We start from the raw sequence: 22,123 nt of genomic DNA, 5'->3' as shown, positions 1-22,123 counted from the left end.
ACCCGCTCAACATTGTATGAGGCATTTGTCTTCAGTGGCACAAACTGGGCACATATTGTGCCTTAAAATGGAATATCAGTGAAAAATTAAAATTTTCACTTTGCACCATCCGCTGCGCATAAACGCCTTTGCACACCACTACTTAATAGCATGTCGTTGTGCGAGGGGTTATATATGGAGCGGGCTCATGCGCTGTATTACAGCTGACACCCGGGACTAACGGACAGGAACAGCGATCGCGCTATTACAGGAGCCTGTAAAGAGGATATTATACTGCAATACATTAGTATTGCAGTGTATTGTACCAGCGTCCTAATGATCGCTCGTTCCAGTCCCCTAAAGGGACTTTTGGGAGGTTTCCACTGTTTTGGTACCTCAGGGGCTTTGCAAATGCGACATGACACCCGAAAACCATTCCAGCTAAATTTGAGCTCCAAAAGCCAAGTATTGTTCCTTCCCTTCCGAGTCCTGCTGTTGGTCCAAATAGCAGTTTATTACCAAATAAGGGATATTGCTGTAATCAGGACAAATTGTTTTACAAATTTTGGGGTGATTTTTCTCCTTTATTCATTGTAAAAATTAAACATTTCTATGTTTTTTCAGAAAAAAAGTAGATTTTTATTTTCACTGCCTAATTCCACTAAATTCAGCAAAAAAACTGTGGGGTCAAAATGTTAACTATACCCCTAGAAAAATTCCTTGAGTGGTGTGGTCTTCAAAATGAGGTCACTTTTGGGGGGTTTCCACTGTTTTGCTCCCTCCAGGCCGTTGCAAACGCGACATGGCACTGAAAACCAATCCAGCAAAATCTGTGCTTCAAAATCCAAATGGTGCTCCTTCCCTTCGGAGCTCTGCCGTGGGTCCAAACAGCAGTTTAGTACCACATATGCGGTATTTCCGTAATCGGGAGAAGTAGCTTTACAAGTTTTGGGGTGCTTTTTATTCTTTATTCCTTGCAAATATTTTTTCAGAAAAAAAAGTAGATTTTCACTTTCACAGACCAACTCCAATAAATATAGCAAAAGACCTGTGGGGTCAAGATGCTAACTATACCCATGGATAAATTCCTTGAGGTGTGTAGTATCCAAAACCGTGTCACTTTTGGGGGATTTCTACGGATTTGGCCCCACAAGACCTATTCAAACCTGACTTGGTGCCTAAAATATATTCTAAAAAAAGGAGGCCCCAAAATCCACTAGGTGCTCCTTTGCTTCTGAGGTCTGTGCTTCAGTCCATTACCACACTAGGGCCACATGTGGGATATTTCTAAAAACTGTAGAATCTGGGCAATAAATATTGAGTTGCATTTCTCTGGTAAAACCTTATGTGTTACAGAAAAAAAAATGTATTACAAATGAATTTCAGCAAAAAAAATAAAATTTGTCAATTTCCCATATACTTTGCTTTAATTCCTTTGAAGCGCCTAAAGGGTTAAGAAACTTTCTGAATGCTGTTTTGAATACTTTGAGGGGTGCCGTTTTTAATATGGGGTGATTTATGGGGTCTATCTAGTACATAAGGCCCTCAAAGCCGCTTCAGAACTGAACTGGCCCCTGTAAAAATAGCCTTTTGAAATTTTCTTGAAAATGTGAGAAATCGCTGCTAAAAAGTTCTAAGCCTTGTAACGTCCTAGAAAAATAAAATAATGTTCAAAAAACTATGCAAACATAAAGTAGACATATGGGAAATGTAAACTAGTCACTATTTTGTGTGGTATTACTATCTGTTTTACAAGCAGATACATTTAAATTTAGAAAAAGACTAATTTTTGCAAATTTTCTCCAAATCTTGGTGTTTTTTTTACAAATAAATAATTATTAACCAAACTTTTCCACTAACAAAGTACCACATGTCACGAGAAAACAATCTCAGAATCACTTGGATAGGCAAAAGCATTCCAGAGTTATTACCACATAAAGGAACACGTCAGATTTGGAAAAAATGGGGCTGGTCCAGAAGGCCAAAATGAGTTTGGTCCTGAAAGGGTTAACTGACTTATTGGAGCCTTAACTTATTTTATTTTTTCATAGACTTAGCGGTATGAGGGCTGTTTTTTTTTGCGTGACGAGCTGTAGTTATTATTGGTACCATTTTGGGGTACATGCGACTTTCTGATCACTTTTATCCTTTTTTTGGGGGGCAAGGTGACCAAAAACCAGCAATTCTGGTATAGTTTTTTTTTAATACAGCGTTCACCACGCATCATAAATTACATGTTAACTTTATTCTGCAGGCCAGTTTGATTACGGCGATACCAAATTTATAGCACTTTATGTTTTACAACTTTTTGCACAATAAAATTACTTTTGTAAAAAGAAAGAATGTATTTTTCCTGTCGCTACGTTGTGAGAACCATAACTTTAATTTTTTTCATCGACGGAGCTGTATGAGGGCTTTTTTTTTTTTTTGCGAGACGATCTAGTTTTTATAGGTACCATTTTTGGATACATGCGACTTTTTGATCACTTTGGTCTTCCAAAAATTGACATAAAAAGTGACCAAAAAACAGCAATTCTGGCAATGTTATTTTTTTTTTACGGCATTCACTGCACGGGATAAATAACAATATTTTTATAGTTCAGGTCGTTAGGGACGCGGTAATACCAAATATGCATGGTTTTAATATTTTTTTCAATAATAAATGACTATGGGAAGAAGGGCGATTGTGTTTTATTTTATTACTTGAAATGTTTATTATATTTTTGACAACTTTTATTTTTACTTTTTTTTAGTTCCACTAGGGGACTTGAAGGTCCAACTGTTTGATTGCTGTTCTAATAAATTGCACTACTGATGTAGTGCAATGCATTAGAATGGTCAGTTGTTGACAGCAAGCCAATCAGGCTCCGCCTCTAGGCGGGGTCTAATCGGCTTCCGTAATGGCAGAGCAGGAGGCCATTGTTAGGCCTCCTGTTGCCATCGTCGCAGGCGCCATCTTGCCGTTGGTACCGGAAGCTTTTTAGGCCCCGCCTCAGAGCAGGGCATGGAAGACTTTAGTTGCTAGCAGACCGGGAGGCCAGTATTAGGCCTCCGGTTGCCATTGCAGCCACCTGCAACTCCACGATCACATTGCTGGGTGCCGGTGGCTTAAATCCCCTCAGATGCTGCGATCTCTATTGAACTCAGCATCTGAGGGGTTAAATCGGTCGGTTCGGAGGTTAGCTCCGGTCCTGGCCATTACATCAGGGTGCCAGCTGTAACATACAGCTGGCACCCCGCAGTGATGGTGCGGGCTCAGCTCCTGAGCCCGCACTATCACCGAGACATAATGGTACTGCGCTTTGCGGGAACCCCTGGTCGACAGCGCTGTATATATACGTCGGGAAAGGGTGAAATACTCCAAGACAAGGTAGAGGCGTGCTTTTTCGTGGTGCGGCTCTAGGGGGTCGCAGCCTCATCCCCTGCTGTGTCGCACTACATGTGCTGAGAGTACCTGGCTCTGGCTTGGAAAACCATGTGTGCCCCACTTCGGATGCTCGGAATCCTCTATAGGAAGTGGGGCATTGGAGAGAGAGAGAGCTGTCACAGCTTCTGTACCTGCCAGTAGTGTTGTAAGTATCGCTCCCGCATACATGTGTGCCCCACTTCCGGTGGTGACAGGAAGTGGGGCAGAGACTGAAAGTTCTACAGGAGCCACCTTCTCTGGGCGGGGTGGGAGATTTGCTCGACTGGCCTTGACCAGATTTGCCAAGCAGCATCGTGGACCTCCTCCAATACCTTCGCTAAACACTACAGGCTGGACATCTCCTCCACTGGCACAGCCTTTGGCATTTTTTTTCAGGAAAGTAAAATTTAGATCATATTTGCTTGTGGGGGATCCACAAAATGCCTTTTTTTTATAGATGGTCTTCAGCTTACAGAAGACCAAGGCTGAGGCACTGTACACGAAGATTGGCATTCGTTTTTCAGCTTAATGTACTTGTATCGATTTGTAAGGATATCTGTTTTTTGGACATAACTTCAGTATGTTTTCACCGTAAGTTAAATGAATGGTTCCCGCACCTACACAATGTGTAACCTGATAAAGTGACAATAAACAGAAAATACATCAACAAGTCTGATTGCAATATAATTATTATTTTTTTTAATTTGAAATAATCATGCTGCATATTATTTCAGTACTGAGAGAAGCCATAATGAAATAAGACTGGATGATTGAGAAAAAGAAGTGAAATAAGTGCTTACAGAACTGGAGCGGGAACACAGCAGCTGGTGATATTTATCACTGTTGGCAGAGGTGATGTATTTACTCTGTACACATACCTGAAAGGTCAGCATACAAATGGATGGTAAATGCAATGATGCACCATGTTTATATTAGAAAAGTATCATGTTCTGCTTCCGGACAGGTCAAATATTAGTGTAAAATTAAATGTAGGTCATTGCCCAGCTTCTGTGTTTATACACCAAGTACACTATTCAACGAGTTGTCCGGTTTCGACAACCATTTTCCATAAAGTCCTGAAAGCCCCTACATTGAGTTGTTTTCTACCACGTCACCAGTGTAAAGATAACAGGGGAAAAAAACAACAGATGCCCCCATCAATGTCCTTGAGCACCTATTGTTTTAGTGTCCTCTGTGGTACTCAGAAACAGAGAAATTCTCTGGATGGGGTTCTCAGCATTAGCTAATAGAGAGCAACTAAAAGTAGGGAACCCCACTTTGTGAAGGGGCATATATGAAGCGGATGTCAAAACAGAGCAGTATGACATCTTGGACTTTCATTTGCTTTCAAACAGTTAAATATTAATGAAAAAAACGGCATCTCTGCACATAGAATACCACAAGATGCAACCTGCCCAACCACCCACACTTGTGATTCACAAAAAAAATAATTAGCAGCTATGGAGGTATTTATGATCCGGCTCATCACTATACTACATTACACTATCAGCCTGTCCTTCATCTTAAGTTATCTGTTGCGTGTAAGAAGCACTTCAGACTGGACAGAAGTGTAGACATAGGTCTACCTCCACTACCATTATTATTATTATTTTATCTCACGTCTACAAGTTTGGTAACCTCCAGCTCTCTTACATGCTTTTCTTCTGTACGCTCTGTACTCCTTTGAAGCAGCTCTGTCATTTCCAATACTCCCCTATTTGAGGGTAACATAAGAGGGGGGGGAGAAGCTGAGCTCAGGGATATATATCGTTTTCTATGACTTGGCAACAGTTAAATGGAAGTACCGAATCAAGACATAGAGAAAGCCTGTGAGCCCTGCTTTGCTACCCCTCCCCGAACAGAGCGTTCCGACAGCTCTCCAACACCATTTCCCTGGATTAACATTCTCATGGAAGTTTTCAGAAGGGGTCTTACGAGTTATAAAAAGCCAAGATGAACAGAGTATAAGGAGATAAATAATGAAATGAAGTCCCTTTACTTCACAAGTAATAAAATCCCATTCCACGATCTACGAGGAGAGGGCTAAAGTGTAATTAGACAGAGCCCAGAGGCTTATTATGTGAAAGCTAGGAGAAAAATAATTAATCCACATTACTTTGGATCAAGAGTAAGACAGTGAGTCATGTTGAACTCCCTGCAGGTAGCTTGTATCCATGGAAAAGTAGCTACCCACGCGTCTTATACTGTGGACTTGTCTATAAAGAAAGCTTTTGCACTTCAGGTAGAAACTATTTACTTGCTTTAAATAACAGGGAAAGAAATTACTTTGCTTGGTGAAGTTTGCACTGCAGAGAAATACCACTTTGAGATTAAAAAGTTTCATGTTCGGTTTTACACTTGAATGTTAGCCTAAAATAACAAACCGATTGTAAATCAATGAAAAAGTGACGGCCACTAAATACACACCAATTACAATGTGCAGATGAGTGCAGCATGTAATGTGGAAGGCTGAACAAACCCCGGGGCACTTTAATTTTTTTTCTACCTCCCTCCGTTATTTAGATATCAGTGCTGTTATATTTGATGCCCGATATTTAAATAACCCCCAGAACAATCAACGGGGCGTGTTACTATGGCCGTGGAGAGAGAGAAAGAGAGAGAGAGAGAGAAAGAGAGAGAGAAAGAGAGAGAGAGAGAGAAAGAGAGAGAGAGAGAGAGAGAGAAAGAGAGAGAGAGAGAAAGAGAGAGAGAAAGAGAGAGAGAGAAAGAAAGAGAAAGAGCGAGAGAAAGAGCGAGAGAAAGAGCGAGAGAAAGAGCGAGAGAAAGAGCGAGAGAAAGAGCGAGAGAAAGAGCGAGAGAAAGAGCGAGAGAAAGAGCGAGAGAAAGAGCGAGAGAAAGAAAGAGAAAGAAAGAGAAAGAGCGAGAGAAAGAAAGAGAAAGAAAGAGAAAGAAAGAGAGCGAGAAAGAGAGAGCGAGAGAAAGAGCGAGAAAGAGAGCGAGAAAGAGAGCGAGAAAGAGCGAGAAAGAGAGCGAGAAAGAGAGCGAGAAAGAGAGCGAGGAAGAGAGAGAAAAAGAAAGAGAGAGAGAGAAAGAGAGAGCGAGAAAGAGCGAGGAAAAGAAAGAGAGAGAGAGAGAGAAAGAGAGAGAGAGAAAGAGGGAAAGGAGAGAGAGAGAAAGAGAGAGAAAGAGAGAGGGAAAGGAGAGAGAGAAAGAGAGAGAGAGAGAGAAAGAGAGTGAGAGAGAAAGAGAGTGAGAGAGAAAGAGTGTGAGAGAGAGAGAGAGAGAGAGAGAGTGTGAAAGAGAGCGAGAGAGAGAGAGCTTTCAAGATTAGTCTTCTGCCGAACTGGCAAGGGGGCGTGTCACTGCTATGGACGGTGTAAGAGCTGGGGTGAGGAGAGCGCGCTCTCATCTCTTCAGCTCTTGCGAGAGATCAGTCTTGTATTGTCTGCCGAACTGGCAGGGGGACGTGTCTCTGCTACGGACAGTGCAAGCGCTCCCCAGCTCTTACACTGTCCGTAGCAGGGACACGCCCCCTTGCCAGTTCGGGTGAAAAGACAGCAATCGCACACCCGCTCTTGCTGTAATACTGCCCATATCTGATTGGACAGTGTCAGAGCCATAGTAACACGCCCCCTTGCCAGTACACACCGTTTACTGTTCAGGGGGTTATTTAAATATCGGGCGCCAAATATAACAACACCGATATCGAAATAACGGAGGGAGGTAGAATTTTTTTTTTTTAAAGTGCCCCAGGGTTTGTGCAGCCCTTCCCATTACATGCTGCACATGTATGGGGAGGTGAAAGGTTCTCTTTAAAACATTGTAGTTTTCCTACTAGCTACAGGAGCGCGCACACAATAGGCTAACCTTTTATGATTTCTGCAGCTCACTTGTCAGCTTTGCTGTGTAGATTGCGACAAATCAGCATAGTTAGTGGGGTGAATAAAAGAGCCAAGTCTTACCAATTTTAACTTCTATACCTGCTAACTCCAATTGATTCAGAGGAAAGAAAAAAAAAAAAAAAACAAACCACAATTTTATGGCATTGACAAATTCTGGGCAGATCCCTGATCAACATTCTACATTATTACCAGTAACCCTGCATAGTATTTTTCACGGAAGATGTCTAACCCTTATCCACACTTTCAGCCATTACCAAACCCTGTCGGAACATGTTCCATAACTTTACAGTTTGGATAGTAATGTAATGCTTTTGAATTTGGAGATGAAATCATACTTCCTTTAACTGCAAGGAGTGACCATGTATTTTCTGTGGGGTCTGCAAAACGAAAAATTTATCGTATAGGTGTCATTTCCATATTTGTATAAAGATATATCACCCCTCAGCCTTCTCTTCTCTAGGGTGGGTGATTTAACCCCTTTGCTCACCCCGCCGTAATAGCACATCCTGGTGCGGGGGGTGATGTATGGAGCTGGCTCACACGCGGAGTCCGCTCCATACACTGCATGGTGTCAGGTGTGCATTACAGCTGGCACCCAGGATGGACGGCCAGGAACAGCGATCGCGCTGTTCCTGGTCGTTTAACCCCTTAGTTGCCACAGTCAATTGTGACCGCAGCATCTAAGGCATTAGAAAGAGCGACAGCTCATCCGCCATCCTGTGACGAGATCTCAGGGTGCCAATGGTTGTCATGGCAGCCCAGGGGCCTAATGAAGGCCCCCCCATGTCTGTATTTTGTCCGCCTCTGTTAAGCCGTGCCACTGGCAGGAATAACAGAAACCTGTAAAAATGTCAATACACTGCAGTAAATTAGTACTGCAGTGTATTGTACCAGCGATCTAACAATCTCTGGTTCAAGTCCCCTAGGGGGATTGATAAAATGTGCAAAAAAAACCACTAAAAATAAAAAATAAAGTTTAACCCCTTCCCGCACCTTGACGTAACTGCACGTCGATGTGTGCAGTAAGTTTGCGCACCTTGACGTGCAGCGGCGGTTAACTGTGCAGGGTGTCTGCCCTGCATTCCCCGTTGCCGATCAGCGGCCCATCGCCGCTGATTTTGGCAGTTAACTCCTTAATTGCGGCGGTCGATTTTGAACGCCACAATTAAGGTGTTTAGCGCCGATCGGCAGCCCCCACGTGAAATCACGGGGGCTGGCGATGGTAACCGGACGGCAGACAATGGCTTCTGGGCTGCCATGTACAGAAGCCTATGAGGACCAGCCGGAGAGTGGTCGTCGTAGGCTTCCTGTCAGTGTGACTGACGTCACAATGACAGTTGGAATGCATTACACTACGCGTGTAGTGTAATGTATTCCAGCAGCAATCAGAGCTGCAAGTCTAAGTGTCCCCTAGTGGGACAAGTGGAAAAAAGTAAAAAAAAAAAAAGAATAAAAAGGTTTTAAAAAAAGCGTAAAAAGAAAAGTTATAAGTGACATAAACAAGAACTGCTTTTTTTTTCCTATAAGAAGTCATTTATTATAGGAAAAAATTAACACGTAAAAAAAAAAGTACACATATTTGGTATCACCGCGTTCGTAACGACCCCAACTCTAAAATTATTTTTCCCGCACGGTGAACACCGCAAAAAAAATAAACGAAAAATCATGCCAGAATCACCACCCCTCCCAAAATATACAATAAAAAGTGATCAAAAAGTCGCATGTACGCCAAAATAGTACCGATACAAACTACAACCCTTACACAGCTTTTTTGACTGAAAAATAAAAAAGTTATGGCTCTCAGAATATGGTGACACAAAAAATAAATTTATTTTCTAAATAAGTTATTTTATTGCGCAAACGCTGCAAAACATAAAAAAACCTATATACATCTGGTATCGCCGTAAGCGTACCGACCCGCAGAATAAAATATAATGGTCATTTATAGCCCAGGGTAAACACCGTAAAAAAAAAAAAAAAATCATTGTCAGAATTGATGGTTTTTGGTCACCTGGCTTGCCGAAAAATGGAATAAAAAGTGATCAACAAAATCGCATGTACCCCAAAATGGTACCAATGAAAATTACAGATTGTCCCGCAACAAATAAGCCCTCACGCAGCTCCGGTGGTGAAAAAATAAATAAAGTTCCGGCTCCCAGATTATGGCGATGCAAAATGTGCAGAGCGTTCCAAAAGCGGATAGGATCGGGCGCCATTTATAAGTGCGACACTGGCCACATATCTGCGGATTATTGTTTATTTACCCCATTATTATGCCCTGATGTACTCTGCCCAGCCTACATATGCCCCCACATTATAAACTGAAGTACCAGCAAAACGGCAGAGCTGCTACCAAGCAAAATCTGCGCTCCAAAAGCCAAATGGCGCTCCCTCCCTTCTGAGCCCTACAGCGTGCCCAATGAGCCGTTTACGTCCACCCATATGGCATCGCCATACCCGGGAGAACCCGGTTAATATTTTATGATGTATTTGTGGCACAAACTAGGCACGACATATAGTGCACTAAAATGGCACATCAGTGGAAAATTGTAATTTTCACTCTGCACCATCCGCTGCGCATTAAACCCTTCGCGCACCATGACTTAATAGCATGTCGTGGTGTGGGGGGTGATATATGGAGCGTCTCACGCGCTGAGCCCGCGCCATACGCTGCGGGTGTCAGCTGTGTCTTACAGCTGATACCCGGGACTAACGGACAGAAACAGCGATCACGCTGTTACAGGAGCCTGTAAAATCACAATATACTGCAATGCATTAGTATTGCAGTGTATTCTACCAGTGATCTAACGATTGCTGGTTCAAGTCTCCTAGGGGGACTAATAACATATGTAAAAACAAAAGTAAATAGTTATTATTAGTGGAAAAAATTAAATAAATATTTAAAGTCCAAAAAGAAACCCTTTTCATATTTTTTCTCTAAAGTAATGTAAAAAAATAAAAAAAATACACAAAATTGGTAATCGCTGCGTCCGTCAAAGTCCAAGCTATTACAATATATACCATTATTGAACTCGCACGGTGAACGCCGTGAAAAATAAAGAATTTTAAACTGCAAAATCGCAGTTTTTTGGTCACCTTGGCTCTACCAAAAAATGTAATAAAAAGTGCTCAAAAAGTCTTATGTACCAAAAAAATGGTACCAATAAAAACTACAGTTCGTCCCGCAAAAAATAAGCCCTCACACCACTCTATTGACGGAAAAATAAAAAAGTTGTGGCTCTCGGAAAGCGGGGAGGAAAAACGAAAAAGAAAAACATGGATCAGTTCGGAAAGTGTTAATTACTTTCTAATGAAAAAAACATTTATGACCTCATGTGGGGTATAGCCGTACTCGGAAAAAATTGCTTTACAAATGTTGGGGTGCATTTTCTCCTTTATCCTTTGTGAAATTGAAAAAATGCAACATTTTAGTGGAAATAATGTTGATATTAATTTTCACGGCCTAATTCTAATAAATTCTGCAAAAGACGTGTGGGGCCTAAATGCTCACTATACCCCTAGATAGATTCTTTAAGTTGTGTAGTTTCCCGAATGGGGTTACTTTTGGGGGGCTTCCACTGTTTGTCTCTCAGTGGCTTTGCAAATTCGACATGACACCCAAAAACTATTCCAGTTAAATTTGAGCTCCAATAGCCAAAAGCGCTCCTTCCCTTCTAAGCCCCGGTGTGGGTCCAAACAGCAGTTTATTACCACATATGGGGTATTTACGTAATCAGGAGAAATTGTTTTACAAATGTTGGGGTGCTTTTTCTCCTTTATTCCTTGTAAAAATTAAAAATGTCTAAGCTCTTACAGAAAAAAAGTAGATTTTTACCTTTACAGACTAATTCCAATGAATTCAGCAAAACAACTGTGGGGTCAAAATGCTAACTTTACCCCTAAAAAAATTCCTTGAGGGTGTAGTTTCCAAAATGGGGTCACTATTGGGGGGTTTCCACGGTTTTCATCCCTCCAGTGCATTGCAAACGCGACACGGCACTGAAAACTATTCCAGCAAAATCAGAAATCCAAAAGATGCTCCTTCTCTTCTGAGGCCTGCTGTGGGTCCAAACAGCAGTTTATTACCACATATGGGGTATTGCTATAACTGGAGGAAATTGCTTTACATATGTTGGGGTGTTTTTTCTACTTTACTCCTTGTAAAAATTTAACATTTCTAAAATTTTTCACAAAAAGTAGATTTTCATCTTCACATACTAATTCAAATAAATGTAGCAAAAAAACTGTGGGTTCAAAATGCTAACTATACCCATAGATAAATTCCTTGAGGGGTATAGTTTAAAAAATGGGTTCACTTTTGGGGGGTCATTACTGTTTTGGTACCACTAGACCTATTCGAACCTGACATGGTGCCTAAAATATATTCTAAAAAAAGGAGGCCCCAAAATCCACTAGGTGCTCCTTTGCTTCTGAGGCCGGTGCTTCAGTCCATTACCGCACTAGGACCACATGTGGGATATTTCTAAAAACTGCAGAACCTGGGCAATAAATATGGAGTTGCATTTCTTGGGTAAAACCTTCTGTGGTACAGAAAAAATTTTCGAAAAAAAATAAAATGTAATTTGTACATTTCACCTCTACTTTGCTTTAATTCCTGTGAAACGTCTAAAGGGTTAAAACACTTTCTGAATGCTGTTTTGAATACTTTGAGGGGTGCAGTTTTCAAAATGGGGTGATTTATGGGGACTTTCTAATATATAAGGCCCTCAAAGCCACTTCAGAACTGAACTGGTCCCTGAAAAAATAGGCTTTTGAAATTTTCTTGAAAATATGAGAAATTGCTGCTAAAGTTCTAAGCCTTATAAAAGGTGGCCACACACATACCTACAGTCGGCCAAACCTGCGGTTTTCTAGTAGAACCAGCCAACCATTTAATGCATCGGTTTCCTACCTTTACTAAGGTTGGAGACTGAAGTGGGAGATTCGGATTAAAGGGTTTGTCCACTACCGGACAACTGATGACCTATCCACCAAATAGGTCATCAGTGTATGATTGGTGTGGGTCCGAGACCTGGCACCGCACTAATCAGCTGCTCCAGCTGCTTCCGGACGTCCATTCCGGAAGCAGATGGCTCCAGTCACGGAATAGGAGCAGAGCTGCAGTACGGCCGCTATCCGCTATGCAGTGTACAGAGACAACTGCTTCCGGCTCCGTACACGGCATACTGTGCAATAACATCCGGTGCCCGCAGGCAGCCGATCGGTGCAGGGTCATGGTGTCGGACTTATACAGATCATATACTGATGACCTATTCGATGGATAGGTCATCAGTTTTCCGGTAGTGGAAAACCCCTTTAAGGAGGATGTTCGTCTTAGATCCATAAAACTGGTGTAGGTAGGTAGCAGTGACAGCACAGTAATAAAATTAACAGGCTTGCTCTCTTTTGGGCTTGGTGGACTAAGTGGCTTGTGATATAAGGAGTTATTAAACCGGATTGTGTTGTTGTGTTCATGTGTGTGATACTCTGCGAGATAAAAAATGAATGGAGACCCTGGGTAGTCGGCAGGTATAATATACAATGAACAGAAAGAATGCCTGCAGGCAAACAAACCCTTTTTCCCAACTACCCCAAAATACAATAGGAACAATATTTTATTATGCTACGTATAGCAGAACAAGACAGACCACATAAATGTTTTTAAAATTGTCACTGCCAAGAGCCGGACATGAAAGTAAACTGCTGATACAAATACAGCACTGTGTTAGCAACCATGAGGGCCGTCATAGGTAGCATTGACAAGTTAAATTGGCTAAGTGATAAGGCAGTAGATACGGCTTGAGGCAGGAATTAAAACAAACAGAGCCCCCCCCCGACATGTTTCGCTAACTAGTAGCGTCCTCAGGGGTACACGGGGCTAATGGCAGCACGGCGAAAAAACTACTCCTCTTAAGGGAGTGTATGATGACGTAAGTACAGGGGGTGTGTCGGAGCAAACAGCCAATAGGGTGAATCGAGAGTGTACAGCCGTCAGGAGAAACGGCTTGACCTATAGCGAGTAGCGTGGCAGGAGCCAATGACAAGTAAGGGACCGCGCATGCGCACTGCTGACAATTACGGAGATAGTCTAAATGGTAGATAGGTGGATGTGTGCGCATGCGCAAAGAACGACTTAGAACAAATCTGCTATATAGCAGAGACAAAACGAATCGGCGCAGGCGCAGTCAGCGTCATTGTGGACTTAGTGCAAAACCAGACCACCGCTATGGTGAGGAGGATTATTATAAAAAGGACCGACACAGCGACCCCCATACCGGAAAGATAATTAATTCGAATAGAATAAAGCGAGACCCACACCCTATAGAAAGGGGGGGGGGGGATAAAAGAATAAGGATAAAATGCCGCCATAATAATGATATGGTCACGTCAGGAACTTGTAGATATATGCATCTAGTGTAATGTAGTGAAATACAGCCCCTCCATTATGAGAGGCATTAATAGATAGGTATATAAGGCAGATCAGTTGATGAAACAAAGAGGTATACGGAGATCAACAGACCCCGAGATGAATATTAGAAATCCATATACAGCGAACAAGGGATGATAGATAAAATTATAGAAAAGCACTGAAGGTGAATCCTTCATTAAAGAGGCTCTGTCACCAGATTTTGCAACCCCTATCTGCTATTGCAGATCGACTTACCTGCAAACGCTGATGCTGCTGCAGAATCAACTGTAGCCTCTGGTGCCGATGTGGCCGTCACGATGCAGGACCTGTGAGTGACGTCACAGATCTGCACTGTCAGAAGCTGGGCGTTCTGAAGAGAAGAGGATGTTACTTCTCTTCAGAGCGCCCAGCTAGTGAAAGTATTAAAAACGCCCCGATGTACGCACATAATACACACCCACTTGGACTTTTACTTTTAAACACACCCACTTGGACTTTTGCAAGCCTCATTTGCGTAACTACAAAAATGGTCATAACTTGGCCAAAAATGCTCGTTTTTTAAAAATAAAAACGTTATTGTAATCTACATTGCAGCGCCTATCTGCTGCAATAGCAGATAGGGGTTGCAAAATCTGGTGACAGAGCCTCTTTAAGCCCAAGGGGGGTCATGATATTTAAACGGTGGATCCATCGTGCCTCCTCCTGTAGGAGTTTACGGTCTAAATTACCAGCCCTAGGACCTAGCTTTATCTGGGCGATACCCCAAAATTGAAGCGACTTAGGATTACCATCATGGAACCTATGTGTATGTCTTGAGAGAGTGGTGTCTTCCTTGTGATTGATGGTACTAAGGTGTTTGGACACTCTCCTCCTCAGTTCCTGCAAAGTCTTACCGACATATAGTTTGGGACAAGGACATCTAACCACATATATGACCCCACTACTTTGACAGTTAAGAAATTGTTTAATGTCATATGACTTCCTATCAGTAGGATTAGTAAAACTCTTGACTGTGGGCATCAAGGGGCAAAAAGAGCATCTGCCGCACGGGTGAAACCCTTTAACAGGTGATTTCAGCCAGGTAGATGGAGTATTAGAAGATATTGATGAATAGTGGCTGTGTACTAACAGATCACCCAAGTTCCTACCCCTGCGGCAGGTAATAGTAAGGTTGGTGGAGATAGCGTCTTTTAAATCAGGATCGACAGTAAGAATGGACCAATGTTTTTTCAAAACATTGATAACCTGGGGAGAACACACATCAAAGGTGCCTATACACCGAATGGCACTGGATGATGCTGACACAGCAGGTTTGGTACCTCTATCCGAAAGTAAGTCATGTCTGTGAGACGCCCTAGCCCTGGAATAGGCCCTATGTAGCCACTTTTTTGGATATCCACATGCCAAACATTTTTGATAGAGTCCATCGCATTCAATTTGAAAAGATAGTTCATTAGAACAATTGCTCTTGGCCCTAATGGTATCCCTCTCTTAAGTGCTGGAGGGTGATGACTGTCCCAGTGTAGAAAACTATTGTATACTATTGTACTATTATATAAAAAGGTACCAATCAAAGCGACCACACGTCCCTCAATAAATAAGCCCTCACACCACTCTATTGACGGAAAAATAAAAAAGTTATGGCTCTTGGAAAGCGGGGAGGGAAAAATTAAAAAGGAAAATAAAAAAAATGGTTCAGTCCGGAAAGGGTTAATTACTTTCTAATGAAAAACCATTTATGACCACATGTGGGGTGTAGCTGTACTCGGGAGAAATTGCTTTACAAATGTTGGGCGGTTTTTTCCTCCTTTATTCTTCGTGAAATTGAAAAAATTCAACATTTTAGTGGAAGAAATGTTGATATTCATTTTCACGGCCTAATTCTAATAAATCCTGCAAAAGACTTGTGGGGTCTAAATGCCCACTATACCCCTAGATAGACTCTTTAAGTGGTGTAATTTCCAAAATGGGGGTCACTTTTGGGGGGTTTCCACTGTTTTGGCCTCTCAGGGGCTTTGCAAATGCGACATGACACCCAAAAACCATTTCAGCTAAATTTGAGCTCCAAAAGCCAAAAAGCGCTCCTTCCCTTCTAAGCCCTGCTGTGGGTCCAAACAGCAGTTTATTACCACATATGGCATATTTCCGTAATCGGGAGAAATTGTTTTACAAATGTTGGGGTGCTTTTTCTCCTTTATTCCTTGTAAAAATTAAAAATGGCTACCTTTTTTCAGAAAAAAGTAGATTTTTACCTTTACAGAATAATTCCATTGAATTCAGCAAAACAATTGTGGGGTCAAAATGCTAACTTTACCCCTAGAAAAATTCCTTGATGACTGTAGTTTCCAAAATGGGGTCACTTTTCGGGGGTTTCCACTATTTTGTTCCCTACAGTGCATTGCAAACACGACAACACGACACGGCACTGAAAACTATTCCAGCAAAATCAGAATTACAAAATCCAAATGGTGCTCCTTCACTTCTGAGTCCTGCTGTGGGTCCAAACAGCAGTTTATTACCACATATGGGGTATTGCTATAATCGGAAGAAATTGCTTTACATATGTTGGGGTGTTTTTTTCTATTTTATTCCTTGAAAAAATTAAAAATTCTAAGTTTTTTCAGAAAAAAAAGTAGATTTTCATCTTCACATACTAATTCAAATAAATGTAGCAAAAAAAGTGTGGGTTCAAAATGCTAACTATACCCCTAGATAAATTCCCTGAGGGGTGTAGCTTCCAAGAAGAGGTCACTTTTGGGGGTCTTTATTGTTTTGGCCCCACAAGACCTCTTCAAACCTGACATGGTACCTAAAATATATTCTAAAAAAAAGAGGCCCCAAAATCCACTAGGTGCTCCTTTGCTTCTGAGGCCTGTATTTCAGTAAACTAGCGCACTAGGGTCACATGTGGGATATTTCTAAAAACGGCAGAATCTGGGCAATAAATAATGAGTTACAATTCTCAGGTAAAACTTTCTGTGGTATAGAATTTTTTTTATTCCAAATGAATTTTGTAAAAAAAAAAAAAATATAAATGAAATTTGTAAATGTCACCTCTACTTTGCTTTAATTCCTGTGAAACGCCTAAACGGGTTAAAACACTTTCTGAATGCTGTTTTGAATACTTTGAGGGGTGCAGTTTTCAAAATGAGGTGATTTATGGGGACTTTCTAATATATAAGGCCCTCAAAGCCACTTCAGAACTGAACTGGTCCCTGAAAAAATAGCCTTTTGAAATTTTCTTGAAAATGTGAGAAATCACTGCTCAAGTTCTAAGCCTTGTAACGTCCTAGAAAAATAAAATAATGTTCAAAAAACGATGCAAACATAAAGTAGACATATGGGAAAGGTAAACTAGTAACTATTTTGTGTGGTATTATTATCTGTTTTACAAGCAGATACATTTAAATTTAGAAAAATACTAATTTTTGCAAATTTTCTCCAAATCTTGGTGTTTTTTTTTACAAATAAATATTGAATTATTAACCAAATTTTCCCACTAACATAAAGTACAACATGTCACGAGAAAACAATCTCAGAATCACTTGGATAGGTAAAAGCATTCCCAAGTTATTACCACATAAAGTGACATTGAAAAATCGTCTTAGTCCTGAAGGCCAAAACAGGCTCAGTCCTGAAGGGGTTAATAGGAATTCTTTGGGCCTAGGAACGCAAACATTTATGAATATGTCACTAACTTGATAGCTTTACAGAGTAGGCCACATGAAATCAGAGGATTCAGTACGCAGAGTTTAGGTGTGTAAAACAGTGTACGTGTAGCACAACAGACTATGGACGTCATAATAATTTACCTTATAAAGTGAGCTGCCGCCAATGATCCAGACAAGATCTACCCGGTCTTTTAACTCCAGAGTATCTAACAGTTCCAAAGCCTCATCCAGACTCTTGGCAAGATGGTGAGCGCCTTTTGGGGGTTCCCTGTAGGTGTTTAATATGTCTTTAATTAAATACGTTTAGAGAAAATGTTACCTTCATAAATTTTCGGTCATTTTCATGACAATTTCATTATGTACAAGTTATAACAGTGCATCTAAAATGCACAAAGCAAAATAATGTGAACACACAGAGAACGGCATCGTAACCTTTTTTGTGGTTATTGGAAGGAATGATCCTATATTAACATATTCAAGAAACATTGGAAAACATTGTTTTTACAGCATATCCATGACAATACACGTACACATATACATGGACCGCTTATCTATTTGCCAGAATAAAAAGGAAGACATCAGAAGGAAAATTACCCTTTTGTTCTCTGCAAGATTTCTACGATACGGTTTTAGTAACATGAAGAAATTCCTGCAGACTGACAACACTGAATAAGTTATTTATATTTAAAGGGGTTGTCCACTACCGGAAAACTGATGACCTATCCACCGGATAGGTCATCGGTATATCATCGGCTGCGGATAATGCTGAGTATTTATACTGTTGCGGCCGACACTTGAGGAGCTCATCGCAGTCAATGCTGCGGGCACTGGATGTCACTGCACAGTATGCAATGTACGTAGCCGGAAGCAGTTGGGTCCCGTACATTGCATAGCGGCCGTGCTGCAGCTGTTTCTATTCACTTCAATAGAAGAAAAGAGCTGCAGTACTGCAGCTCGGCCGCTAATCCGTGGACGAAGCCATCTGCTTCCGGCATGGACGTCCGGTGCACGGAGGCAGCAGGAGAAGCTGATCGGTGAAGGGTCCAGGTGTCGGACCCCCACCGATCATATATTGATGATCTATCCGGTGGATAGGTCATCAGTTGTCCGGTAGCGGACAACCCCTTTAATACATTTCTAAGTATAGTGTTCATTTAACTGTTTGCCGACACAGGACGAGAATGCTCGTCCTGAGCGGCGAGTACTTCGCGCATTAGGACGACCAATCTCGTCCTGTGTGACAGCTGTCTCTGCGCGCGATTGAGAGCGGGGCAACGGCTGTAATACACAGCCACGGCCCCGCTCTGACAGCGCAGAGGAGAAACATCTTCTCTCTGCCGTTAACCCTTTGAACGCCGCGATGAAAGCTGATCGCGGCGTTCAAGGAGGGGGGATGGCACTTTGATCAAAGCTCACAACTCGTATGGCCAGACAGCCCAGGGTCCATTGAAGGACCCCAGGGCTGTCTGAACATATTTCCTGTTAGGGCATACTGAGGTATGCCCTAACAACTGCCTGTGTACAATCAGTGCACAGGCTAATGTACTGGCATATAGATCTATGCCAGTACATTGCAGTTACAAAATAAAAATCAAAATGATAAATCCCTTTATGGGATTTAAAAAAAAGTTAAATGAATGTAAAAAAATTTTTATGATAAATAAATACAAAATAAAAAAATACACAGAAACACATTTTTTTTATAATAAATAAACTTTTTAAAATATAGGTCCCAAAACATGAAATATAGACATATTTGGTATAGCCATGACCGTAATAACCTGTACAACAAATGTATAACATTATTTATGATGTTCGGTGTATAGTGTAAAAAAAATAAATATTAAAACTGCTGCAGAACTGCTTTTTTTCTGCAATTTCGCCAAAATAAAAATATATAGAAAGTAAACGATAATGTATTTGTACCAAAAAATGTTACCTACATAAAGTACAACTCGTCCCGCAAAAAAAAAAAAAGTCTCATACAACTACGTCGTACAAAAAAATAAAAGAGTTATGAGCGTCGGGATGCAAAGAGGGAAATTAAAAAAATTGCTCTGTCCTCAAGGCCAAAATTGGCTGTGTCCTTAAGGGGTTAAAGAGGATTTTTTTTATACTCACTAAATCAATGTATAAAAATAATTCCAGACTCAATTTAAATGATACACAGAATTTTAAATGGCTTTACTGAAAAAAATGCTTATCCATAGGAATGTTTGGGGAAAAAAAAATATAATAATAAAAAAAAAAGCTGTAGACAAGCAAACCAGCATTTAATTATTAGAGTGCGGGCGAGAGCGCGGGGGCGAGAGAGAGAGAGAGAAAGAGCGCGGGGGCGAGAGAGAGAGAGAGAAAGAGCGCGGGGGCGAGAGAGAGAGAAAGAGCGCGGGGGCGAGAGAGAGAGAAAGAGCGCGGGGGCGAGAGAGAGAGAGAAAGAGCGCGGGGGCGAGAGAGAGAGAGAAAGAGCGCGGGGGCGAGAGAGAGAGAGAAAGAGCGCGGGGGCGAGAGAGAGAGAAAGAGCGCGGGGGCGAGAGAGAAAGAGCGCGGGGGCGAGAGAGAGAGAGAGAGAGAGAAAGAGCGCGGGGGCGAGAGAGAGAAAGAGCGCGGGGGCGAGAGAGAGAAAGAGCGCGGGGGCGAGAGAGAGAGCGCGGGGGCGAGAGAGAGAGAAAGAGAGAGAAAGAGCGCGGGGGCGAGAGAGAGAGAGAGAAAGAGCGCGGGGGCGAGAGAGAGAAAGAGCGCGGGGGCGAGAGAGAGAGAGAGAAAGAGCGCGGGGGCGAGAGAGAGAGAGAGAGAGAAAGAGCGCGGGGCGAGAGAGAGAGAGAGAAAGAGCGCGGGGCGAGAGAGAGAGAGAGAGAGAAAGAGCGCAGGGGCGAGAGAGAGAGCAAGAGCGCGGGGGCGAGAGAGAGAGAGATAGAGCGCGGGGGCGAGAGAGAGAGAGATAGAGCGCGGGGGCGAGAGAGAGAGAGATAGAGCGCGGGGGCGAGAGAGAGAGAGATAGAGCGCGGGGGCGAGAGAGAGAGAGAAAGAGCGCGGGGGCGAGAGAGAGAGAGAAAGAGCGCGGGGGCGAGAGAGAGAGAGCGCGGGGGCGAGAGAGAGAGAAAGAGCGCGGGGGCGAGAGAGAGAGAGAGAGAGCAAGAGCGCGGGGGCGAGAGAGAGAGCAAGAGCGCGGGGGCGAGAGAGAGAGCAAGAGCGCGGGGGCGAGAGAGAGAGCAAGAGCGCGGGGGCGAGAGAGAGAGGGAGAGAGCGCGGGGGCGAGAGAGAGAGAGAGCGCGGGGGCGAGAGAGAGAGAGAAAGAGCGCGGGGGCGAGAGAGAGAGAAAGAGCGCGGGGGCGAGAGAGAGAGAGAGCGCGGGGGCGAGAGAGAGAGAAAGAGCGCGGGGGCGAGAGAGAGAGAAAGAGCGCGGGGGCGAGAGAGAGAGAAAGAGCGCGGGGGCGAGAGAGAGAGAAAGAGCGCGGGGGCGAGAGAGAGAGAAAGAGCGCGGGGGCGAGAGAGAGAGAAAGAGCGCGGGGGCGAGAGAGAGAGAAAGAGCGCGGGGGAGAGAGAGAGAAAGAGCGCGGGGGAGAGAGAGAGAGAGAGCGCGGGGGCGAGAGAGAGAGAGAGAGGGGGCGAGAGAGAGAGAGAAAGAGCGCGGGGGCGAGAGAGAGAGAAAGAGCGCGGGGGCGAGAGAGAGAGAGAGAGAGAGAAAGAGCGCGGGGGCGAGAGAGAGAGAAAGAGCGCGGGGGCGAGAGAGAGAGAAAGAGCGCGGGGGCGAGAGAGAGAGAAAGAGCGCGGGGGCGAGAGAGAGAGAGAGAGAAAGAGCGCGGGGGCGAGAGAGAGAGAGAGAGAAAGAGCGCGGGGGCGAGAGAAAGAGAGAGAGAGAAAGAGCGCGGGGGCGAGAGAGAGAGAGAGAGAGAGAGCGCGGGGGCGAGAGAGAGAGAGAGCGCGCGAGAGAGAGAGAGAGCGCGAGAGAGCGCGCGAGAGAGAGAGCGCGCGCGAGAGAGCGCGCGCGCGAGAGAGAGAGAGAGAGAGAAAGAGCGCGCGCGAGAGAGAGAGAAAGAGCGCGCGCGAGAGAGAGAGAAAGAGCGCGCGCGAGAGAGAGAGAAAGAGCGCGCGCGAGAGAGAGAGAGAAAGAGCTTTTAGTTCTCTGAAGTTTGAGGACATCATTTTCATTTATACAGGTCATGCGCCTTGAAAGTGCTTGTCTTGGATTACCGACCCCCAGCCGTGTTTGCTGGCATCTGTGGTAATCATCACATAAGGAGAAGTTCTCCAGGGGACTCCCTTGTTTATGTTGTTTGTGCAGAGCCACCAAAGGAGGGATGATTTAACGGTCTCGGAAAAGAGAGAGAGAAAGAGCGCGGGGGCGAGAGAGAGAGAGAAAGAGTGCGGGGGCGAGAGAGAGAGAGAAAGAGCGCGGGGGCGAGAGAGAAAGAGCGCGGGGGCGAGAGAGAAAGAGCGCGGGGGCGAGAGAGAGAGAGAAAGAGCGCGGGGGCGAGAGAGAGAGAGAGAGAGAGAGAAAGAGCGCGGGGGCGAGAGAGAGAGAGAAAGAGCGCGGGGGCGAGAGAGAGAGAGAGAGAGAAAGAGCGCGGGGGCGAGAGAGAGAGAGAGAGAAAGAGCGCGGGGGCGAGAGAGAGAGAGAGAAAGAGCGCGGGGGCGAGAGAGAGAGAGAGAGAAAGAGCGCGGGGGCGAGAGAGAGAGAGAGAGAGAGAAAGAGCGCGGGGGCGAGAGAGAGAGCGCGGGGGCGAGAGAGAGAGCGCGGGGGCGAGAGAGAGAGCGCGGGGGCGAGAGAGAGAGCGCGGGGGCGAGAGAGAGAGCG

At 43.7% G+C, this 22,123-nt stretch overlaps 1 protein-coding gene across 4 annotated transcripts in view; it reads right to left on the bottom strand.

The window, feature by feature from the left end:
* Window positions 1-22,123, bottom strand: part of DHFR (dihydrofolate reductase) — a 120,113-nt gene that overhangs the window by 28,246 nt on the left and 69,744 nt on the right. For all 4 annotated transcript variants that reach the window (XM_075837788.1, XM_075837804.1, XM_075837813.1 and 1 more), the window contains one exon: window positions 17,470-17,596. In XM_075837788.1, the coding sequence (XP_075693903.1) occupies window positions 17,470-17,596 (127 nt within the window). The remainder of the gene's footprint in view (window positions 1-17,469; window positions 17,597-22,123) is intronic.

Source organism: Rhinoderma darwinii, chromosome 1 (assembly GCF_050947455.1).
Source record: "Rhinoderma darwinii isolate aRhiDar2 chromosome 1, aRhiDar2.hap1, whole genome shotgun sequence".
Lineage (NCBI taxonomy): Eukaryota > Metazoa > Chordata > Amphibia > Anura > Rhinodermatidae > Rhinoderma > Rhinoderma darwinii.
This window is presented reverse-complemented; position numbering and strand designations above follow the sequence as displayed.